Source organism: Oncorhynchus keta, unplaced genomic scaffold, assembly GCF_023373465.1.
Source record: "Oncorhynchus keta strain PuntledgeMale-10-30-2019 unplaced genomic scaffold, Oket_V2 Un_scaffold_1526_pilon_pilon, whole genome shotgun sequence".
Taxonomy (NCBI): domain Eukaryota; kingdom Metazoa; phylum Chordata; class Actinopteri; order Salmoniformes; family Salmonidae; genus Oncorhynchus; species Oncorhynchus keta.
This window is the reverse complement of record NW_026290798.1, coordinates 695,697-714,710: the sequence shown is the minus strand read 5'-3', so window position 1 is coordinate 714,710 and position 19,014 is coordinate 695,697. Positions and strand designations below refer to the sequence as shown.

Here is a 19,014-nt window from a genome sequence, read left to right as displayed (position 1 = left end):
GTTTGGTACAACTGATCTGATGTGTGAGTATTTCTTCTGGCATGCCTGTGCTTTTGTGCTGCTCACCCAGGCTGAAGTAGGGAGTGGTGGCATCACATCTGGCTGAGACCTTCTGGCTTCTTTATCTCTCCCAAACACTTGCCGTCCCAACATGCATTGCGGCATCGTGGCGTAATGGAAAAAGTGTTCCCTTCTATGGCTTTCCCCTATGACTCTCAACTGGTGCTGTTAGCAAACAACGTGCCAGAATTTTGGTCTTTATCTAATGTGGATTTGATCTAAATAACTGTGTGTTCTAGAGTAGTAATAACTATCACATATAACTGACCAGAACATAACCTGCAATGGAGCATTTCTGCTGAAGAAGGCCAACACCACTTTCAAAGACAACCCTGTCAGGAATACTCTTGGGGAAGCTTTCTGTATGTGGTTGAGCCAAGAACTGTCGTTGTCTCTTTAGCCACCAGGTGGAAGCACAAACTCAGGGATGATTCTACTGGCACAGATACAGGAGGATGAACACTGAATACAGCAAGAACATGAATAGATATAAACACAAAGGCTGTGGTGGACATAGCTTCATAATGCCTATAAAGTGGATTAAGCTGTTTCATAATAGATGGAGCAATCCCTTGACACAGGCCCGTGTCTTTGACTGTTGTTGAATCTGAGAGCGTGCATCATCACCAAGGTTTTAGAAACCCTCTGATCTCAGTGATGCAGACAGGGCAGATGTTCTCATTGGCGTGGCTATTTTCAGTCATCTCACTTGTCTGTATTAAATGTTTAGCTCTGTAAGAAAACCTCGGGTGCGTTCAGTGGGTGTGAACTGGGAGAAAACTTACTGAAACAGAGCAGATACTACCTGAGCTTGTTCAATAACCATTTATTTTATTTTTCCCCCGTTCAAATGTTTTTCTCTCATTGGTTCCTACTGAACATGATGACCCTAATGTTGTGCAACGAGACTAGCACGTCTCCCTGAAGCATCCAAACTGGGCATGAGCGGGGAGGGGCAACACAGCTACTGCTCCTATAGTATGCTATCTACTGGGAGAATACTGCAGAAACATGGAACATTCCTGCTTCATAAATACTTGATACCATAATGGTGCACTATGAATATTAATGTGCGGTTAGCCTACCATCCATCCATCCATGCCCTTAGTGCTTTCTAGAGCTTAGATCTCCAACCACAAACTAAGTCTCCTAAAGCATGCTACAGACAGTACTATATGTGCCGACTGGCATTATTTTATGAATACCAGATGTTCACAGCCGCAAATATTGTTTTACGTATTATAGATATATTGTGTGATGCAAAACAAGGTGTTAGATGTCTCTAACCATGATGCAGTAGCTAACAGGACAGAGGAAGGAAGGCAACGGGAGAGGAGTCGGGAGGGGAGAGGGAGGGGTATAGGGGCCGTTATGTAATCTGTGATGGAGCCAAAGAGAGGGATGAAGACGAGAGATATAAACACACTCCATGTGCCCAACTAAAGGTGTGTGTGTGTGTGTGTGTGTGTGTGTGTGTGTGTGTGTGTGTGTGTGTGTGTGTGTGTGTGTGTGTGTGTGTGTGTGTGTGTGTGTGTGTGTGTGTGTGTGTGTGTGTGTGTGGTGATGACTTTCTTAGAGTGAGAGGTTTCGTGTCTTGGCTGTCTGTGTCTGTCAGAGTCTCTGGGGAGGGTGCATCTGTGAGTGGTGCCCTCCCCTCTCCTCATCTCTCTGGGGTCCAGCCCAGCACCTGCTCCCTGCATTAGGGAGAGGGGAAGGGAGGGGTTTCTAGGCAACTGGAGGGTGGAGGGAGGGGTGTGTGTAGTAAAACACACCTATCTGTCTGTCTACATTCCTTCTGCCCTTGTCATGTTGTGACCATGTCCAGTAATTATTTTGGATTATGTTACAGTATGACATCAGAGTCAAAAATAACAATATTCTTGTATACTGTATCCGTATATACACCAGAGGCTTGTTAATGCCATTTCAACATTCCCCCTTGTTTCCAGCTCTGCACTTGAGGTCAGTAACAACGTTATAATGATAGATACAGAAACTGATTTGCCCCATATTTGGTCAATCTCAATACTGTAAAAACAGGAACAGACCTGTAGTATTTCCAGATGCCATGGCCCAGTCTGACAGTCGTCTGTGATCTCATGCCACATGAAGTTGGTCTGGAGAGACAAAGGTGACAGTGGCTAACCCTGTACCCTAACCCTGTACCCTAACCATGTACCCTAACCATGTACCCTAACCATGTACCCTAACCCTGTACCCTAACCATGTACCCGGTACCCTAACCATGTACCCTAACCCTGTACCCTAACCCTGTACCCTAACCATGTACCCGGTACCCTAACCATGTACCATAGCCATGTACCCTGTACCCCAACCATGTACCATAACCATGTACCCTGTACCCTGAACATGTACCACGCACCCTGTACCCTAACCATGTACCATGTACCCTAACCATGTACCCTGTACCCTAATCCTGTACCCTAACCATGTACTCTGTACCCTAACCCTGTGTCCTAACCATGTACCCTTTACCCTAGCCCTGTACACTAATCCTGTACCCTAACCATGTACTCTGTACCCTAACCCTGTACCCTAATCCTGTACCCTAACCATGTACTCTGTACCCGAACCCTGTACCCTAACCCTGTACACTAATCCTGTACCCTAACCATGTACTCTGTACCCTAACCCTGTACCCTAACCATGTACCCTGTACCCTAACCATGTACTCTGTATTCCATACCCTAACTCGCTGCATCACATCTGGTCGTGATTGGGAGTCCCATAGGGCGGCGCACAGCGTCGTCCGGGTTTGGTCGGGGTAGGCCGTCATTGTAAATAATAATTTGTTCTTAACTGACTTGCCTAGTTAAATAAAGGTTAAATAATATATATATATATAACAAAAACCTGTACCCTGTACTCTTTCCCTCTATGGGTTGTTTAGAGAATATTGAACCCTCCCACTCCCCCTGCCTCCCCAACCCCAGCCTCTCCATGAGCCGTATGGCACTAATGGGGTCAGACAGATGGGTGGGGACCATGTCATCCCCAATAAAGAGAGTCTGTGTGTGTGTGTAGCAGGGGGCACTACATGAAATGAGCAGTGCTGGCCCATTACACTTGAAAATGGGGAGACACTTCTGAGGATTGGTTAGAGGCAGATCCTATGTGTCTCTGTCTCACACAGCATGGTAGCCAATAGCACAGGGAGTTCTAGGGGGTGACTCCCTTACACAGCATGGTAGCCAATAGCAGAGGGAGTTCTAGGGGGCGACTCCCTCACACAGCATGGTAGCCAATAGCAGTGGGAGTTCTAGGGGGCGACTCCCTCACTCAGCATGGTAGCCAATAGCAGAGGGAGTTCTAGGTGGTGACTCTCACACAGCATGGAAGCCTACAGCAGAAAGAAAAGTGCTGGGGCGCTGCCTGAAAAGGGCTTGGATGGAGGGTTGTGTCGTGTAGACCAGTTCTCCCGATGCATCTCTATCTGCCTCCCTCCTGTTCTTGGGCTGTGTGCTGTGCCTAATGACACAGCACTAACCTAGGCCGGCTCATTCATTGGCCAGCCCTGCCTAGTGGGAGGATGGTGGATACATGTGCTGCTGTGGATTCATTTGATAGTGTAATTGATTTACTGCATATTAAAATTAGGTGATTCATTGAGAAGTGAGAGGCTGGGAGGATAATGCTGATGAATTATCGCTATAGGCCTTTTATTTATTTAACTAGGCAAGTCAGTTAAGAACAAATTCTTATTTACAATGAAACCCTCCCTTCACCCGGACGACGTTGGGCCAATTGTGCACCGCCCTATGGGACTCCCGATTACGGCCGGTTGTAATTCAGCCTGGGAAAGAACCAGGGTCTGTAGTGACGCCTCAGACCGCTGCGCCACTCTGGAGCACTATAGGCTATTCATTATATGGTGTTACAATGAATTGTTGTTCATCAATGGGAAATAATTGAGTGAGTGATGGAGACTAGCTCTCGAATTAGCATGACTTTGGATTCATATTTTTTGTAGGACCATGATAAATAATGTATTTATGCTTAGGCTCTAAGTCTATTTCAATCGTCTGTAGTTTCACGTTTCAAAGTGTATTTGTCACGTGCACAGGATACAGCAGGTGTAAAACAGTAAACGCTACTTTACGAGCTCTTTCCCAACAATGCAGTAATAAAATAATATAGATAAGAAAAACCCGAGAAATAGAATAGGTTATTGTTTCGGCGTTTCATCCTGTCATAGGTGTTGGACCAAACTCTCAGGATCATTTCTGAGAATTTGGTGATTAATTATGAAGCACTCAATTCAAACATCGTTATCGAAATGGACCATATGATTCAACATCTCCCCCACTTCTCATAGGTTAATCTAGAATTTAGCTGTGTTCAAGTCCGATACTTCAGTATGGTGACTCCTCCCCTTTACTATAGCGCGGATAAGCATCTTCAACACAACAAAGCATGCGTCCGGTTTCTGCAACGTTGTAACTTCATTAATGTAACTTCACTGGATGAACGGAATATTCGGGTGCGCTGGATTTAACTAATTCTAGTTCTTCATTGATGGTATTTCTATTTTAGGTAAGCGCACTTTTGAATGTATTTCTGGCGGCTGATAGGATTTAGAGTTGGTGTTTATTTGTTTTCTACATTCGGCGCCATTTTCATACTAAGATTATTTAAATGCCTGCGCTATAAGCATCGCGGTGTAGCTGACGCGCACACGGGAGATAGTGTTTTTTTTTTTAAATCACACCTTAGATAAATCAATGTTTTGTAAAAGTTGAAAGAGACCTGCGTTTAGACTACCTCCAAATTCCAATATATTCAGTTAAAAACAAGTGAATGAACGGTCATGATGATTAGAATGGGCACGGCCAGGGTATTTCATTTGCCTGGCCGCTCACTGCTCCAGGGTCTTTTATCCATATCGTGCGGCATTTTTTTGTGGCCCAATGAATGTGAAATAAATAACTCGACCTAATTCAACATTTTTCTTACAATAATTGAATACAATTTCCCAACATTTTAAGATGGCTATTTGTACTGCAGTGTTTTTGAATTAAAATCAGGACAATGAGGACATGCATTTATTCAAATATTACAATGTTACAAACACTTCTGGTTCATTTTCTTCTTTTGACTTTTCTTTAGCAAGATGGAGTGATCTACTACTGTATGTTAACTGTGCTCAATACTCATTCATCCCATTGGCCATCACTAGCCTACTATCACTCTCTTGATGAGAAGTTAAAAGGCTTTTGTGTGTGCAGATTTTCAACACAAAAACATGGGCAGGAAAAGGTCAATCATCACACCTTACCATTGCACTTGACATAACTTTGTGGGGGGAAAAATCAGACTAAAGACTTTGAAACTTTACTCCATTTTCCCTGTGGTTGTAAACTATTGAGCCTGGCCTTGTTGCTAAAATGACAAGAACAGACTAATTGGTTTATTCTGTGTCTAGGAAAGTGTCCCACAACCTTAGTGTCTTTTGTTTTAACACCGTAGCCAATACACCACCATTCACCATGTTGTTCTCTGTGTGCCCTGCCTGCAATCGTCTTTCAGAACACAACTATGTCTGAGAAGACCTCTGCTCTGTTATCGTTCATGCTGTCAGTTATTTGAGCTGCTTTTGGTTTAAATGTGATTGACATGATTCATTCTTCGGCGTGTTAAGTATAAATCCAACTCTGCAGTAGCCAGGAGGCTATCCTGAGTACAGTAATGTGTATCTGCTGCTGCTGCCTGTAACACACTGAATGAAGGGCAACTCATCCAGTAAGCCCATCCTCCATTGATACTGCTGGGATATATATATATATATATAGCAAGATAATCTGTTATGAAGGGATGAAAACATGATGTGGGAGGGGCAAGAGAACACTGAGAGAGACACCTGAATGAGAGGGAGATCTGAGAGAGAGCAAGTGTGTGTGTGTGAGAGAGAAAATGTATTAGTGAGAGTGGACTGGTGAAGAAGAGTTAGGAAGGAGAAAGAGTGACGTTGCATTAGTTTAGTAAATTACTACTGTGTGGTTTGTTTGTGCCAAGTAGGGTAGGGAACTAACTAATAATGTGAATGTCTCAGCTGTTCTGGGGAACTACAGTGAGCTTCATAATGTACAATAATGTGACTGTCTCAACTGTTCTGGGGAACTACAGTGAGCTTCATAATGTACAATAATGTGACTGGATCAACTGTTCTGGGGAACTACAGTGAGCTTCATAATGTACAATAATGTGACTGTCTCAACTGTTCTGGGGAACTACAGTGAGCTTCATAATGTACAATAATGTGACTGTCTCAACTGTTCTGGGGAACTACAGTGAGCTTCATAATGTACAATAATGTGACTGTCTCAACTGTTCTGGGGAACTACAGTGAGCTTCATAATGTACAATAATGTGACTGTCTCAACTGTTCTGGGGAACTACAGTGAGCTTCATAATGTACAATAATGTGACTGGTTCAACTGTTCTGGGGAACTACAGTGAGCTTCATAATGTACAATAATGTGACTGGCTCAGCTGTTCTGGGGGACTACAGTGAGCTTCATAATGTACAATAATGTGACTGTCTCAACTGTTCTGGGGAACTACAGTGAGCTTCATAATGTACAATAATGTGACTGGTTCAACTGTTCTGGGGAACTACAGTGAGCTTCATAATGTACAATAATGTGACTGGATCAACTGTTCTGGGGAACTACAGTGAGCTTCATAATGTACAATAATGTGACTGGTTCAACTGTTCTGGGGAACTACAGTGAGCTTCATAATGTACAATAATGTGACTGGATCAACTGTTCTGGGGAACTACAGTGAGCTTCATAATGTACAATAATGTGACTGGTTCAACTGTTCTGGGAACTACAGTGAGCTTCATAATGTACAATAATGTGACTGGATCAACTGTTCTGGGGAACTACAGTGAGCTTCATAATGTACAATAATGTGAATGTCTCAGCTGTTCTGGGGAACTACAGTGAGCTTCATAATGTACAATAATGTTACTGTCTCAACTGTTCTGGGGAACTACAGTGAGCTTCATAATGTACAATAATGTGACTGGATCAACTGTTCTGGGGAACTACAGTGAGCTTCATAATGTACAATAATGTGAATGTCTCAGCTGTTCTGGGGAACTACAGTGAGCTTCATAATGTACAATAATGTGACTGTCTCAACTGTTCTGGGGAACTACAGTGAGCTTCATAATGTACAATAATGTGACTGGATCAACTGTTCTGGGGGACTACGGTGAGCTTCATAATGTACAATAATGTGACTGTCTCAGCTGTTCTGGGGAACTACAGTGAGCTTCATAATGTACAATAATGTGACTGTCTCAGCTGTTCTGGGGAACTACAGTGAGCTTCATAATGTACAATAATGTGACTGTCTCAACTGTTCTGGGGGACTACAGTGAGCTTCATAATGTGAAAGGTGACATGAAGAACGTGAGCTGCTTTATCTCCTAACACATTGCACGAGTTGACTGCAGGTATCTACTTAAAGTAGCCACCAATATTAAAACTTCAAAGAGGTATTGAAAAACCATCCCATGGCTATTTCCAAATACCCTGGTATACGGTGTATACAGTCTAACGCCCCAACCTAGTGCCAAGGGCCAACACTCTGCACACAGTACAAGATACCAAGTCAATTGCTCTGTTTTTTAAGAGTGGTGTTTTTTTCTCTGATAAGATCTAGAGTTTCCAATTGTACAGTGTTAAGAAAAAAGTATGTGAATTCCTTTGGAATTACCTGGATTTCTGTGTAAATTGGTAATTTAAATTTGATCTGATCTTCATCTAAGTCACAACAATAGACAAACACAGTGTGCTTAAATTAATAACACACAAATTATTGTATTTTTCTTGTATATATTGAATATATAATTTAAACATTCAGTGTAGGCTGGGAAAAGTATGTGAACCCCCAAGGCTAATGACTTCTCCAAAATATAATTGGAGTCAGGAGTCCGTTAACCTGGAGTCTGATCAATGAGACAAGATTGGAGATGTTGGTTAGAGCTGCCTTCTATAAAAACACTCACAAAATGTGAGTTTGCTATTCACAAGAAGCATTGCCTGATGTGAACCAGGCCTCGTACAAAAGAGATCTCAGAAGACCTAAGATTAAGAATTGTTGACTTGCATAAAGCTGGAATGGGTTACAAAAATATCTCTAAAAGCCTTGCTGCTCATGAGTCCACGGTAAGAAAAATGGTCTATAAATGGAGAAAGTTCAGCACTGTTGCTACTCTCCCTAGGAGTGGCCGTCCTGCAAAGATGACTACAAGAGCACAGTGCAGAATGATCAATGATGTTAAGAAGAATCCTAGAATCCTTAGCTAAAGACTTAGAGAAATCTCTGGAACATGCTAACATCTCTGTTGACGAGTCTACGATATGTAGGACACTGAACAAGAATGGTGTTCATGGGAGGATACCACAGAAGAAGCCACTGCTGTCCAAAAAAACAGGTTTGGGGCTGCTTTCCTGGGGCTGCTTTGCTGCCTCAGGGCCTGGACAGCTTGCTACCACCGACAGAAAAATGAATTCCCAAGTTTATCAAGACACTTTGCAGGAGAATGTTAGGCTATCTGTCGGCCAATTGAATCAGAAGTTGGCTGATGCAACAGGACAGTGACCCAAAACACAGAAGTAAATCAACAACAGAATGGCTTCAACAGAAGAAAATACGCCTTTTGGAGTGGCCCAGTCAGAGTCCTGACCTCAACCCGATTTCGAGATGCTGTGGCATGACCTTGGGAGCAGTTCACACCAGACATCCCAAGAATATTGCTGAACTGAAACCGTTTTATAAAGACGAATGGTCCAACATTCCTCCTCAACGTTGTGCAGTTCTGATCCGCAACTACAGAAAAGGTTTGGTTGAGGGTTCACATACTTTTCCCACCCTGCACTGTGAATGTGTGTTCAATAAAGACATGACAACGTGTAATTCGTTGTGTTTTATTAGTTTAAGCAGACTGTGTTTGTCTATTGTTGTGACGTAGATGATCAGATCACATTTTATAACCAATCTATGCAGAAATCTGTCTGTCTTTATTCCACATGTGACTGGAGTGGACTGTGAACGTGTTGTATATCCACAGCATGTCTAGATACTGTTATAGGCACAATCATTGACAGACATGTCATCGATACTTTACATTTACTATGATGTATTATTGACAAACACATGGATATTATCCATTGACAATTACAGCATATTAAAAAATAAAATGTTGTATTGTCTCACAAATCTGGAAAGGTGCAGTGAAATGTGTTGTTGTCTAACCCCTAGAGCTAATTAGGGTTAAGTGCCTTGCTCAAGGACACATCGACAGATTTTTCACCTTGTCCGCTCGGGTATTCAAACCAGCAACCTTTTGCTTACTACCCAACACTTTAACCGCCTGCTACCTGTCGCCCTATTGACAGACACGTCATGGAAACTGTTCATTTACAAATATGAATTCTCTCTGGTACCATAAGACACACAGACATGAACACTTCTGAAATAATGTTCCACTAATATACAGATTTTGGCTGAAGTCCGGTTTAAACTGGATTGAATTTAAGTGTAGACTTGGTCTGCTCCTTCAGTCCAACCACAGTCGATCAATGGGATGACTCCATTCAGCCTGGTCCCCAAGCGGTTCACGTTACAACATCAGAACCATCTGTGGGGGTATTGATTTGGTTGAAACAGAGAGCTGGAGATAAAGTTACACACTAGAAGACCAACAGACCTACATGGGACAGAACTAACCAGTGTAAAGCCCTTTGCACTGCTTTTCTGTTTTAAATCAATGGGTTAGTGTTAGAGGTTTCTATATCAACGTTGCTGAGAGAATTGGGAATGTTCTTTTGAAGCCATTTCCATATTCCATTTGTGTGTGTGTGTGTGTGTGTGTATGTCTATGTGAATGACTGCAGCCGTGAATCGGTGAGTATCTGTGTGTGCATGTGATAGGATGCATGTTTGTTTGTAAATGTGTTTGTGCGTGGGCATGGGAGAGCCTGCCTCTATACCGCTGTGCAAGCGCATGTGTTTACAGATATCTTTGGCATTTATTTCCTTTAATTTGGACTTTTGGCCAGGTGGGAGGGGCTAATAGGTGGGTGGGACCTAGCATAAACCATGAATCGGCACAGCTGATCACAACCTGCCAGATCTTCTCTGAGAGAGAGAGGGGAGTGAGATAAGGAGAGAAGGGAGAGAGCGAAGAGGGGGGATGGGGGAGAGAGAATAGAAAGAGGAGAGGGAGGGAGGGGAGGAGGAGAGATAATCTCACTTGGAGCCTGATTAACACTAAACTCCAGGCTAAATCCCACTCACTAAATTCACTCTCAGCACCTACCAGGCATGTTTCTGTTTCTCAGTTCCCCTGTAGGGCAAATATGATCCAATGTGCTTAAGGGCCAGTGATATTAGTGTTGGTGCTGGGGGATGTGGTTGAGATGGCTGCTATTCACACCAACTATGAATGAATGAATGAATGAAGAAATGTCCTCGGCCTGATACCACCGATTTACTGCTTAGTGTTGTGTGTGTGTCTACGTCTGAGTGAGAGCGAAATTGTGAGGGAATGCGTGTGTGCACTGCAGTCAGTGACATGAGATATCCTAATGAGTCGACAACATCCTGAGAACTATACCCGTTCTCCACAAGCTCTGCTCAACACACAGTTGCACACACCCATGTTGACTCCAATGCTTCCCACAGTTGTCAAGTAGGCTGGATGTCCTTTGGGTGGTGGACTATTCTTTATACACACGGGAAACTGATGAGTGTAAAATAATATAAAAACAGCAGCGTTGCAGTTCTTGACTCAAACCGGAGTGCCTGGCACCTACTTACCCATATCCTGTTCAAAGGCACTTACATTTTTTGTCTTGCCATTTCATCCTCTGCATAGCACACATACACAAGTCTCACTGATTTTGAAGTGGATTTAACAAGTGACATCAATAAGGGATCATAGCTTCCCTGTCCTATAGTATCTTATCCAACCCCTCTTCCCTTTCCTGTCCTACAGCATCTTATCCATCCCCCTTCCCTTCCCTGTTCTACAGTATCTTATCCAATCCCCCCTTCCCTTTCCTGTTCTACAGCATCTTATTCAACCCCCCTTTCCTGTCATACAGCATCTTATCCAACCCCCCTTCCCTTTCCTGTTCTACAGCATCTTATCCATCCCCCTTCCCTTTCCTGTCCTACAGCATCTTATCCATCCCCCTTCCCTTCCCTGTTCTACAGTATCTTATCCATCCCCCTTCCCTTTCCTGTCCTACAGCATCTTATCCATCCCCCTTCCCTTCCCTGTTCTACAGCATCTTATCCATCCCCCTTCCCTTTCCTGTCCTACAGCATCTTATCCACCCCCTTCCCTTCCCTGTTCTACAGTATCTTATCCATCCCCCTTCCCTTTCCTGTCCTACAGCATCTTATCCATCCCCCTTCCCTTCCCTGTTCTACAGTATCTTATCCAATCCCCCCTTCCCTTTCCTGTTCTACAGCATCTTATCCATCCCCCTTCCCTTTCCTGTTCTACAGCATCTTATCCAACCCCCCCTTCCCTTCCCTGTTCTATAGTATCTTATCCAATCCCCCTTTCCTGTCATACAGCATCTTATTCAACCCCCCTTTCCTGTCATACAGCATCTTATCCAACCCCCCTTTCCTGTTCTACAGCATCTTATTCAACCCCCCTTTCCTGTCATACAGCATCTTATCCAACCCCCCTTCCCTTTCCTGTTCTACAGCATCTTATCCAACCCCTCTTCCCTTTCCTGTCCTACAGTATCTTATCCATCCCCCTTTCCTGTCATACAGCATCTTATCCAACCCCCTTCCCTTTCCTGTTCTACAGCATCTTATCCAACCCCCTTCCCTTTCCTGTCATACAGCATCTTATCCAACCCCCCTTCCCTTTCCTGTCATACAGCATCTTATCCAACCCCCTTCCCTTTCCTGTTCTACAGCATCTTATCCAACCCCCCTTCCCTTTCCTGTCATACAGCATCTTATCCAACCCCCCTTCCCTTTCCTGTTCTACAGCATCTTATCCAACCCCCTTCCCTTTCCTGTTCTACAGCATCTTATCCAACCCCCCTTCCCTTTCCTGTCATACAGCATCTTATCCAACCCCCCTTCCCTTTCATTTACATTACATTTACATTTAAGTCATTTAGCAGACGCTCTTATCCAGAGCGACTTACAAATTGGTGCATTCACCTTATGACATCCAGTGGAACAGCCACTTTACAATAGTGCATCTACATCTTTTAAGGGGGGTGAGAAGGATTACTTTATCCTATCCTAGGTATTCCTTAAAGAGGTGGGGTTTCAGGTGTCTCCGGAAGGTGGTGATTGACTCCGCTGTCCTGGCGTCGTGAGGGAGTTTGTTCCACCATTGGGGGGCCAGAGCAGCGAACAGTTTTGACTGGACTGAGCGGGAACTGTACTTCCTCAGTGGTAGGGACGAGCAGGCCAGAGGTGGATGAACGCAGTGCCCTTGTTTGGGTGTAGGGCCTGATCAGAGCCTGGAGGTACTGAGGTGCCGTTCCCCTCACAGCTCCGTAGGCAAGCACCATGGTCTTGTAGCGGATGCGAGCTTCAACTGGAAGCCAGTGGAGAGAGCGGAGGAGCGGGGTGACGTGAGAGAACTTGGGAAGGTTGAACACCAGACGGGCTGCGGCCTTCTGGATGAGTTGTAGGGGTTTAATGGCACAGGCAGGGAGCCCAGCCAACAGCGAGTTGCAGTAATCCAGACGGGAGATGACAAGTGCCTGGATTAGGACCTGCGCCGCTTCCTGTGTGAGGCAGGGTCGTACTCTGCGGATGTTGTAGAGCATGAACCTACAGGAACGGGCCACCGCCTTGATGTTAGTTTAGAACGACAGGGTGTTGTCCAGGATCACGCCAAGGTTCTTAGCGCTCTGGGAGGAGGACACAATGGAGTTGTCAACCGTGATGGCGAGATCATGGAACGGGCAGTCCTTCCCCGGGAGGAAGAGCAGCTCCGTCTTGCCGAGGTTCAGCTTGAGGTGGTGATCCGTCATCCACACTGATATGTCTGCCAGACATGCAGAGATGCGATTCGCCACCTGGTCATCAGAAGGGGAAAGGAGAAGATTAATTGTGTGTCGTCTGCATAGCAATGATAGGAGAGACCATGTGAGGTTATGACAGAGCCAAGTGACTTGGTGTATAGCGAGAATAGGAGAGGGCCTAGAACAGAGCCCTGGGGGACACCAGTGGTGAGAGCGCGTGGTGAGGAGACAGATTCTCGCCACGCCACCTGGTAGGAGCGACCTGTCAGGTAGGACGCAATCCAAGCGTGGGCCGCGCCGGAGATGCCCAACACGGAGAGGGTGGAGAGGAGGATCTGATGGTTCACAGTATCGAAGGCAGCCGATAGGTCTAGAAGGATGAGAGCAGAGGAGAGAGAGTTAGCTTTAGCAGTGCGGAGTGCCTCCGTGATACAGAGAAGAGCAGTCTCGGTTGAATGACTAGTCTTGAAACCTGACTGATTTGGATCAAGAAGGTCATTCTGGGAGAGATAGCGGGAGAGCTGGCCAAGGACGGCACGTTCAAGAGTTTTGGAGAGAAAAGAAAGAAGGGATACTGGTCTGTAGTTGATCCCTCCGATGTCAACGAGTGTAGGTTTTTTCAGAAGGGGAGCAACTCTCGCTCTCTTGAAGACGGAAGGGACGTAGCCAGCGGTCAGGGATGAGTTGATGAGCGAGGTGAGGTAAGGGAGAAGGTCTCCGGAAATGGTCTGGAGAAGAGAGGAGGGGATAGGGTCAAGCGGGCAGGTTGTTGGGCGGCCGGCCGTCACAAGACGCGAGATTTCATCTGGAGAGAGAGGGGAGAAAGAGGTCAGAGCACAGGGTAGGGCAGTGTGAGCAGAACCAGCGGTGTCATTTGACTTAGCAAACGAGGATCGGATGTCGTCGACCTTCTTTTCAAAATGGTTGACGAAGTCATCTGCAGAGAGGGAGGGGGATTCAGGAGGGAGGAGAAGGTGGCAAAGAGCTTCCTAGGGTTAGAGGCAGATGCTTGGAATTTAGAGTGGTAGAAAGTGGCTTTAGCAGCAGAGACAGAGGAGGAAAATGTAGAGAGGAGGGAGTGAAAGGATGCCAGGTCCGCAGGGAGGCGAGTTTTCCTCCATTTCCGCTCGGCTGCCCGGAGCCCTGTTCTGTGAGCTCGCAATGAGTCGTCGAGCCACGGAGCGGGAGGGGAGGACCGAGCCGGCCTGGAGGATAGGGGACATAGAGAGTCAAAGGATGCAGAAAGAGAGGAGAGGAGGGTTGAGGAGGCAGAATCAGGAGATAGGTTGGAGAAGGTTTGAGCAGAGGGAAGAGATGATAGGATGGAAGAGGAGAGAGTAGCGGGGGAGAGAGAGCGAAGATTGAGACGGCGCGATACCATCCGAGTAGGGGCAGTGTGGGAAGTGTTGGATGAGAGCGAGAGGGAAAAGGATACAAGGTAGTGGTCGGAGACTTGGAGGGGAGTTGCAATGAGGTTAGTGGAAGAACAGCATCTAGTAAAGATGAGGTCGAGCGTATTGCCTGCCTTGTGAGTAGGGGGGAAGGTGAGAGGGTGAGGTCAAAAGAGGAGAGGAGGGAAAGAAGGAGGCAGAGAGGAATGAGTCAAAGGTAGACGTGGGGAGGTTAAAGTCGCCCAGAACTGTGAGAGGTGAGCCGTCCTCAGGAAAGGAGCTTATCAAGGCATCGAGCTCATTGATGAACTCTCCGAGGGAACCTGGAGGGCGATAAATGATAAGGATGTTAAGCTTGAAAGGGCTGGTAACTGTGACAGCATGGAATTCAAAGGAGGCGATAGACAGATGGGTAAGGGGAGAAAGAGAGAATGACCACTTGGGAGAGATGAGGATCCCGGTGCCACCACCCCGCTGACCAGAAGCTCTCGGGGTGTGCGAGAACACGTGGGCGGACGAAGAGAGAGCAGTAGGAGTGGCAGTGTTATCTGTGGTGATCCATGTTTCCGTCAGTGCCAAGAAGTCGAGGGACTGGAGGGAGGCATAGGCTGAGATGAACTCTGCCTTGTTGGCCGCAGATCGGCAGTTCCAGAGGCTACCGGAGACCTGGAACTCCACGTGGGTCGTGCGCGCTGGGACCACCAGATTAGGGTGGCCGCGGCCACGCGGTGTGGAGCGTTTGTATGGTCTGTGCAGAGAGGAGAGAACAGGGATAGACAGACACATAGTTAACAGGCTACAGAAGAGGCTACGCTAATGCTGTTCTACAGCATCTTATCCAACCCCCCTTCCCTTTCCTGTCATACAGCATCTTATCCAACCCCCCTTCCCTTTCCTGTCCTACAGCATCTTATCCAACCCCCCTTCCCTTTCTTGTCATACAGCATCTTATCCAACCCCCCTTCCCTTAACTGTTCTACAGCATCTTATCCAACACCACTTCCCATTCCTTTCCTATAGCGTCTTATTCAAACCCCCCTTCTCATTCAAATCAAGTTTTATTAGTCAAATGCCCCGAATACAACAGGTATTTAGACCTTACAGTGAAATGCTTACATACCAGCCCCTACAAGTAATTAAAGAGCAGCAGTAAAATAGCAATAGCGAGACTGTACCAGTACCCCCCTGTATATAGAGCCAATGTGCGGGGGCACCGTTTAGTCGAGGTAATTGAGGTAATATGTAGGTAGAGTTATTAAAGTGACTATGCATAAATGATAACAACTGAGAGTAGCAGCAGTGTAACATAGGGGGGGGGCAATGAAAATAGTCTAGTTAGCCATTTGATTAGATGTTCAGGTGTCTTATGGCTTAGGGGTAGAAGCTGTTTAGAAGCCTATTGGACCTAGACTTGGCGCTCCGGTCCCGCTTGCCGTTTGGTAGCAGGGAGAACAGTCTATGACCATGGGTGACTGGAGTCTTTGACCATTTTTAGGGCCTTCCTCTGACACCTCCTGGCATAGAGGTCCTGGATGGCAGGAAGCTTGGCCCCAGTGATGTACTGGGCTGTACACACTACCCTCTGTAGTGCCTTGCGGTCGGAGGCTGAGCAGTTGCCGTACCAGGCAGTGATGCAACAAGTCAGGATGCTCTCGATTGTGCAGCTGTAGAACCTTTTGACGATCTGAGGACCCATGCCAAATCTTTTCAGTCTCCTGAGCGGGAATAGGCTTTGTCATGCCCTCTTCATGACTTTCTTGGTGTACTTGGACCATGTTAGTTTGTTGGTGATGTGGACACCAAGGAACTTGAAGCTCTCAACCTGCTCCGCTACAGCCCCGCCGATGAGAATGGGGGCGTGCTCGGTCCTCTTTTTCCTGTAGTCCACAATCATCTCCTTTGTCTTGATCACGTTGAGGGAGAGAGAGGTTGTTGTCCTGGCACCACACGGCCAGGTCTCTGACCTCTTCCCTATAGGCTGTCTCGTCGTTGTCAGTGATCAGGCCTACCACTGTTGTCATCAGCAAATTTAATGATGGTGTTGGAGTCGTGCCTGGCCATGCAGTCATGAGTGAACAGGTAGTACAGGAGGGGACTGAGCACGGGCCCCTGTGTTGAGGATCAGCATGGCGGATGTGTTGTTACCTACCCTTACCACCTGGGGGTGGCCCGTCAGGAAGTCCAGGATCCAGTTGCAGAGTGAGGTGTTTAGTTCCAGGGTCCTTAGCTTAGTGATGAGCTTTGAGGGCACTATGGTGTTGAACGCTGAGCTGTAGTCAATGAATAGCATTCTCACATAGGTGTTCCTTTTGTCCAGGTGGGAAAGTGCAGTGTGGAGTGCAAAAGAGATTGCATCCTCTGTGGATCTGTTGGGGCGGTATGCAAATTGGAGTGGGTCTAGGGTTTCTGGGATAATAGTGTTGATGTGAGGCATGACCAGCCTTTCAAAGCACTTCATGGCTACAGACTTGAGTGCTACGGGTCGGTAGTCATTTAGGCAGGTTACCTTAGTGTTCTTGGGCACAGGCACTATGGTTTTCTGCTTAAAACATGTTGGGATTACAGACTCGGGACAGGGAGAGGTTGAAAATGTCAGTGAAGACATTTGCTAGTTGGTCAGCGCATGCTCGCAGTACATGTCCTGGTAATCCATCTGGCCCTGTGGCCTTGTGTATGTTGACCTGTTTTAAATGGCTTTTCTCACATCATGAGCGTGATCACACAGTCTTCCGGAACAGCTGGTGCTCTCATGCATGTTTGAGGGTTATTTGCCGCGAAGCGAGCATAGAAGTAGTTTAGCTCATCTGGTAGGCTCGTGTCACTGGGTAGCCCCCAGCTGTGCTTCCCTTTGTAGTCTGTAATGGTTTGCAAACCCTGCGACATCCGACAAGCGTCAGAGCCGGTGTAGTACGATCCGATGTTAGTCCTGTATTAACGCTTTGCCTGTTTGATGGTTCGTCGGAGGGCATAGCGGGATTTCTTAAAAGCTTCCGGGTTATACAGTCCCGTTCCTCTAGCCTTTAGCTCAGTGCGAATGTTGCCTGTAATCCATGGCTTCTGGTTGGGGTATCTACGTACGGTCACTGTGGGGGTGACATCATCGTTGCACTTATTGATGAAACCAATGACTGATGTGGGGTACACCTCAATGCCATCGGAGGAATCCTGGAACATATTCCAGTCTGTGCTAGCAGAACACTCATGTAGCTTAGCATCTGCTTGTAAGCAGGAATCAGGAGGATAGAATTATGGTCAGATTTGCCAAATGGAGGGTGAGCTTTGTATGCATCTCTGTGTGTGTAGTAAAGGTGGTCCAGAGTTTTTTCCCCCCTCTGGTTGCACATTTAACATGCTGATAGAAACATGCTGATAAAAAAAGACAGATTTAAGTTTCCCCGCATTAAAGTCCCCGGCCACTAGGAGCGACGCCTCTGGGTGAGCGTTTTCTTGTTTGCTTATGGCGAATACAGCTAATTTATTGCGGTCTTAGTGCCAGCATCAGTCTGTGGTGTTATGTAGACAGCTACGAAAAATACAGATGAAAAACTCTCCAGGTAGTTGGTGTGGTCTACAGCTTATCATGAGATACTTTACCTCAGGCGAGCAAAACCTTGAGACTTCCTTAGATATCGTGAACCAGCTGTTATTTACAAAAATACATAGTCCGCCGCCCCTTGTCTTACCAGACGCGGCTGTTCTATCCTGCCGATACAGCGTATATCCAGCCAGCTGTATGTTGATAATGTGGTCGCTCAGCCACGACTTCATGAAGCAAAGATATTACAGTTCTGAATGTCCTGTTGGTATTTTAATCTTCCGCGTAGGTCATCGATTTTATTTTCCAAAGATTGCACGTTTGCTAGCAGAATGGAAGGCAGTGGGGGTTTATTCGATCGCCTACTAATTCTCAGAAGGCCCCTTTTTCTCAGCCTTCTCTTCACGCAAATGACAGGGATCTGGGCCTGTTCCCGGGAAAGCAGTATGTCATTCACGTCGGGCTCGTCGGACTCGTTAAAGAAAAAAATCTGTCTCCCGGTTCGTGGTGAGTAATCGCAGTTCTGATGTCCAGAAGTTATTTTCGGCTATAAGAGACGGTAGTAGCAACATTATGTACAAAATATACATTTTTTTAAAGTTACAAACAAGGCAAAGAAACAAACAAAAGCCCAATTGGATAGAAACACGTAAAATGTCAGCCTTCTTCTCCGGCGTCATCTTAACTCCTTTAATATAGCATCTTATTCAAACCCCCCTTCCCTTTGTTTAGTCATAGGTGCACCCCAAATGGCACCCTATTCCCTACATGGTGCACTACTTTTGACCAGGGCCATAGTGGACTATGAAGGGAATAGGGTGCCATTTGGGAGACACACAGATGGTCGGAGCATCTGACGTGCACCTGACCCAACAGCTGAACACGCTGTTCACCCATTTCTGCAGGGCAATCTTTATCTCTGGCAGCTAGTTAGTCTAATGATGGTTGATGTATACAGTAGTAATGATGGTTGATG

The 19,014-nt window shown here is 46.1% G+C and overlaps 1 protein-coding gene across 1 annotated transcript in view; it reads left to right on the top strand.

The window, feature by feature from the left end:
- The window catches only part of LOC118375628 (uncharacterized), a 60,215-nt gene that overhangs the window by 3,232 nt on the left and 37,969 nt on the right, over positions 1-19,014 (top strand). Inside the window, 1 exon segment of the mRNA XM_052514087.1 lies at positions 18,433-18,545. Within this exon segment, the coding sequence (XP_052370047.1) occupies positions 18,449-18,545 (97 nt within the window). The 5' untranslated portion in view covers positions 18,433-18,448.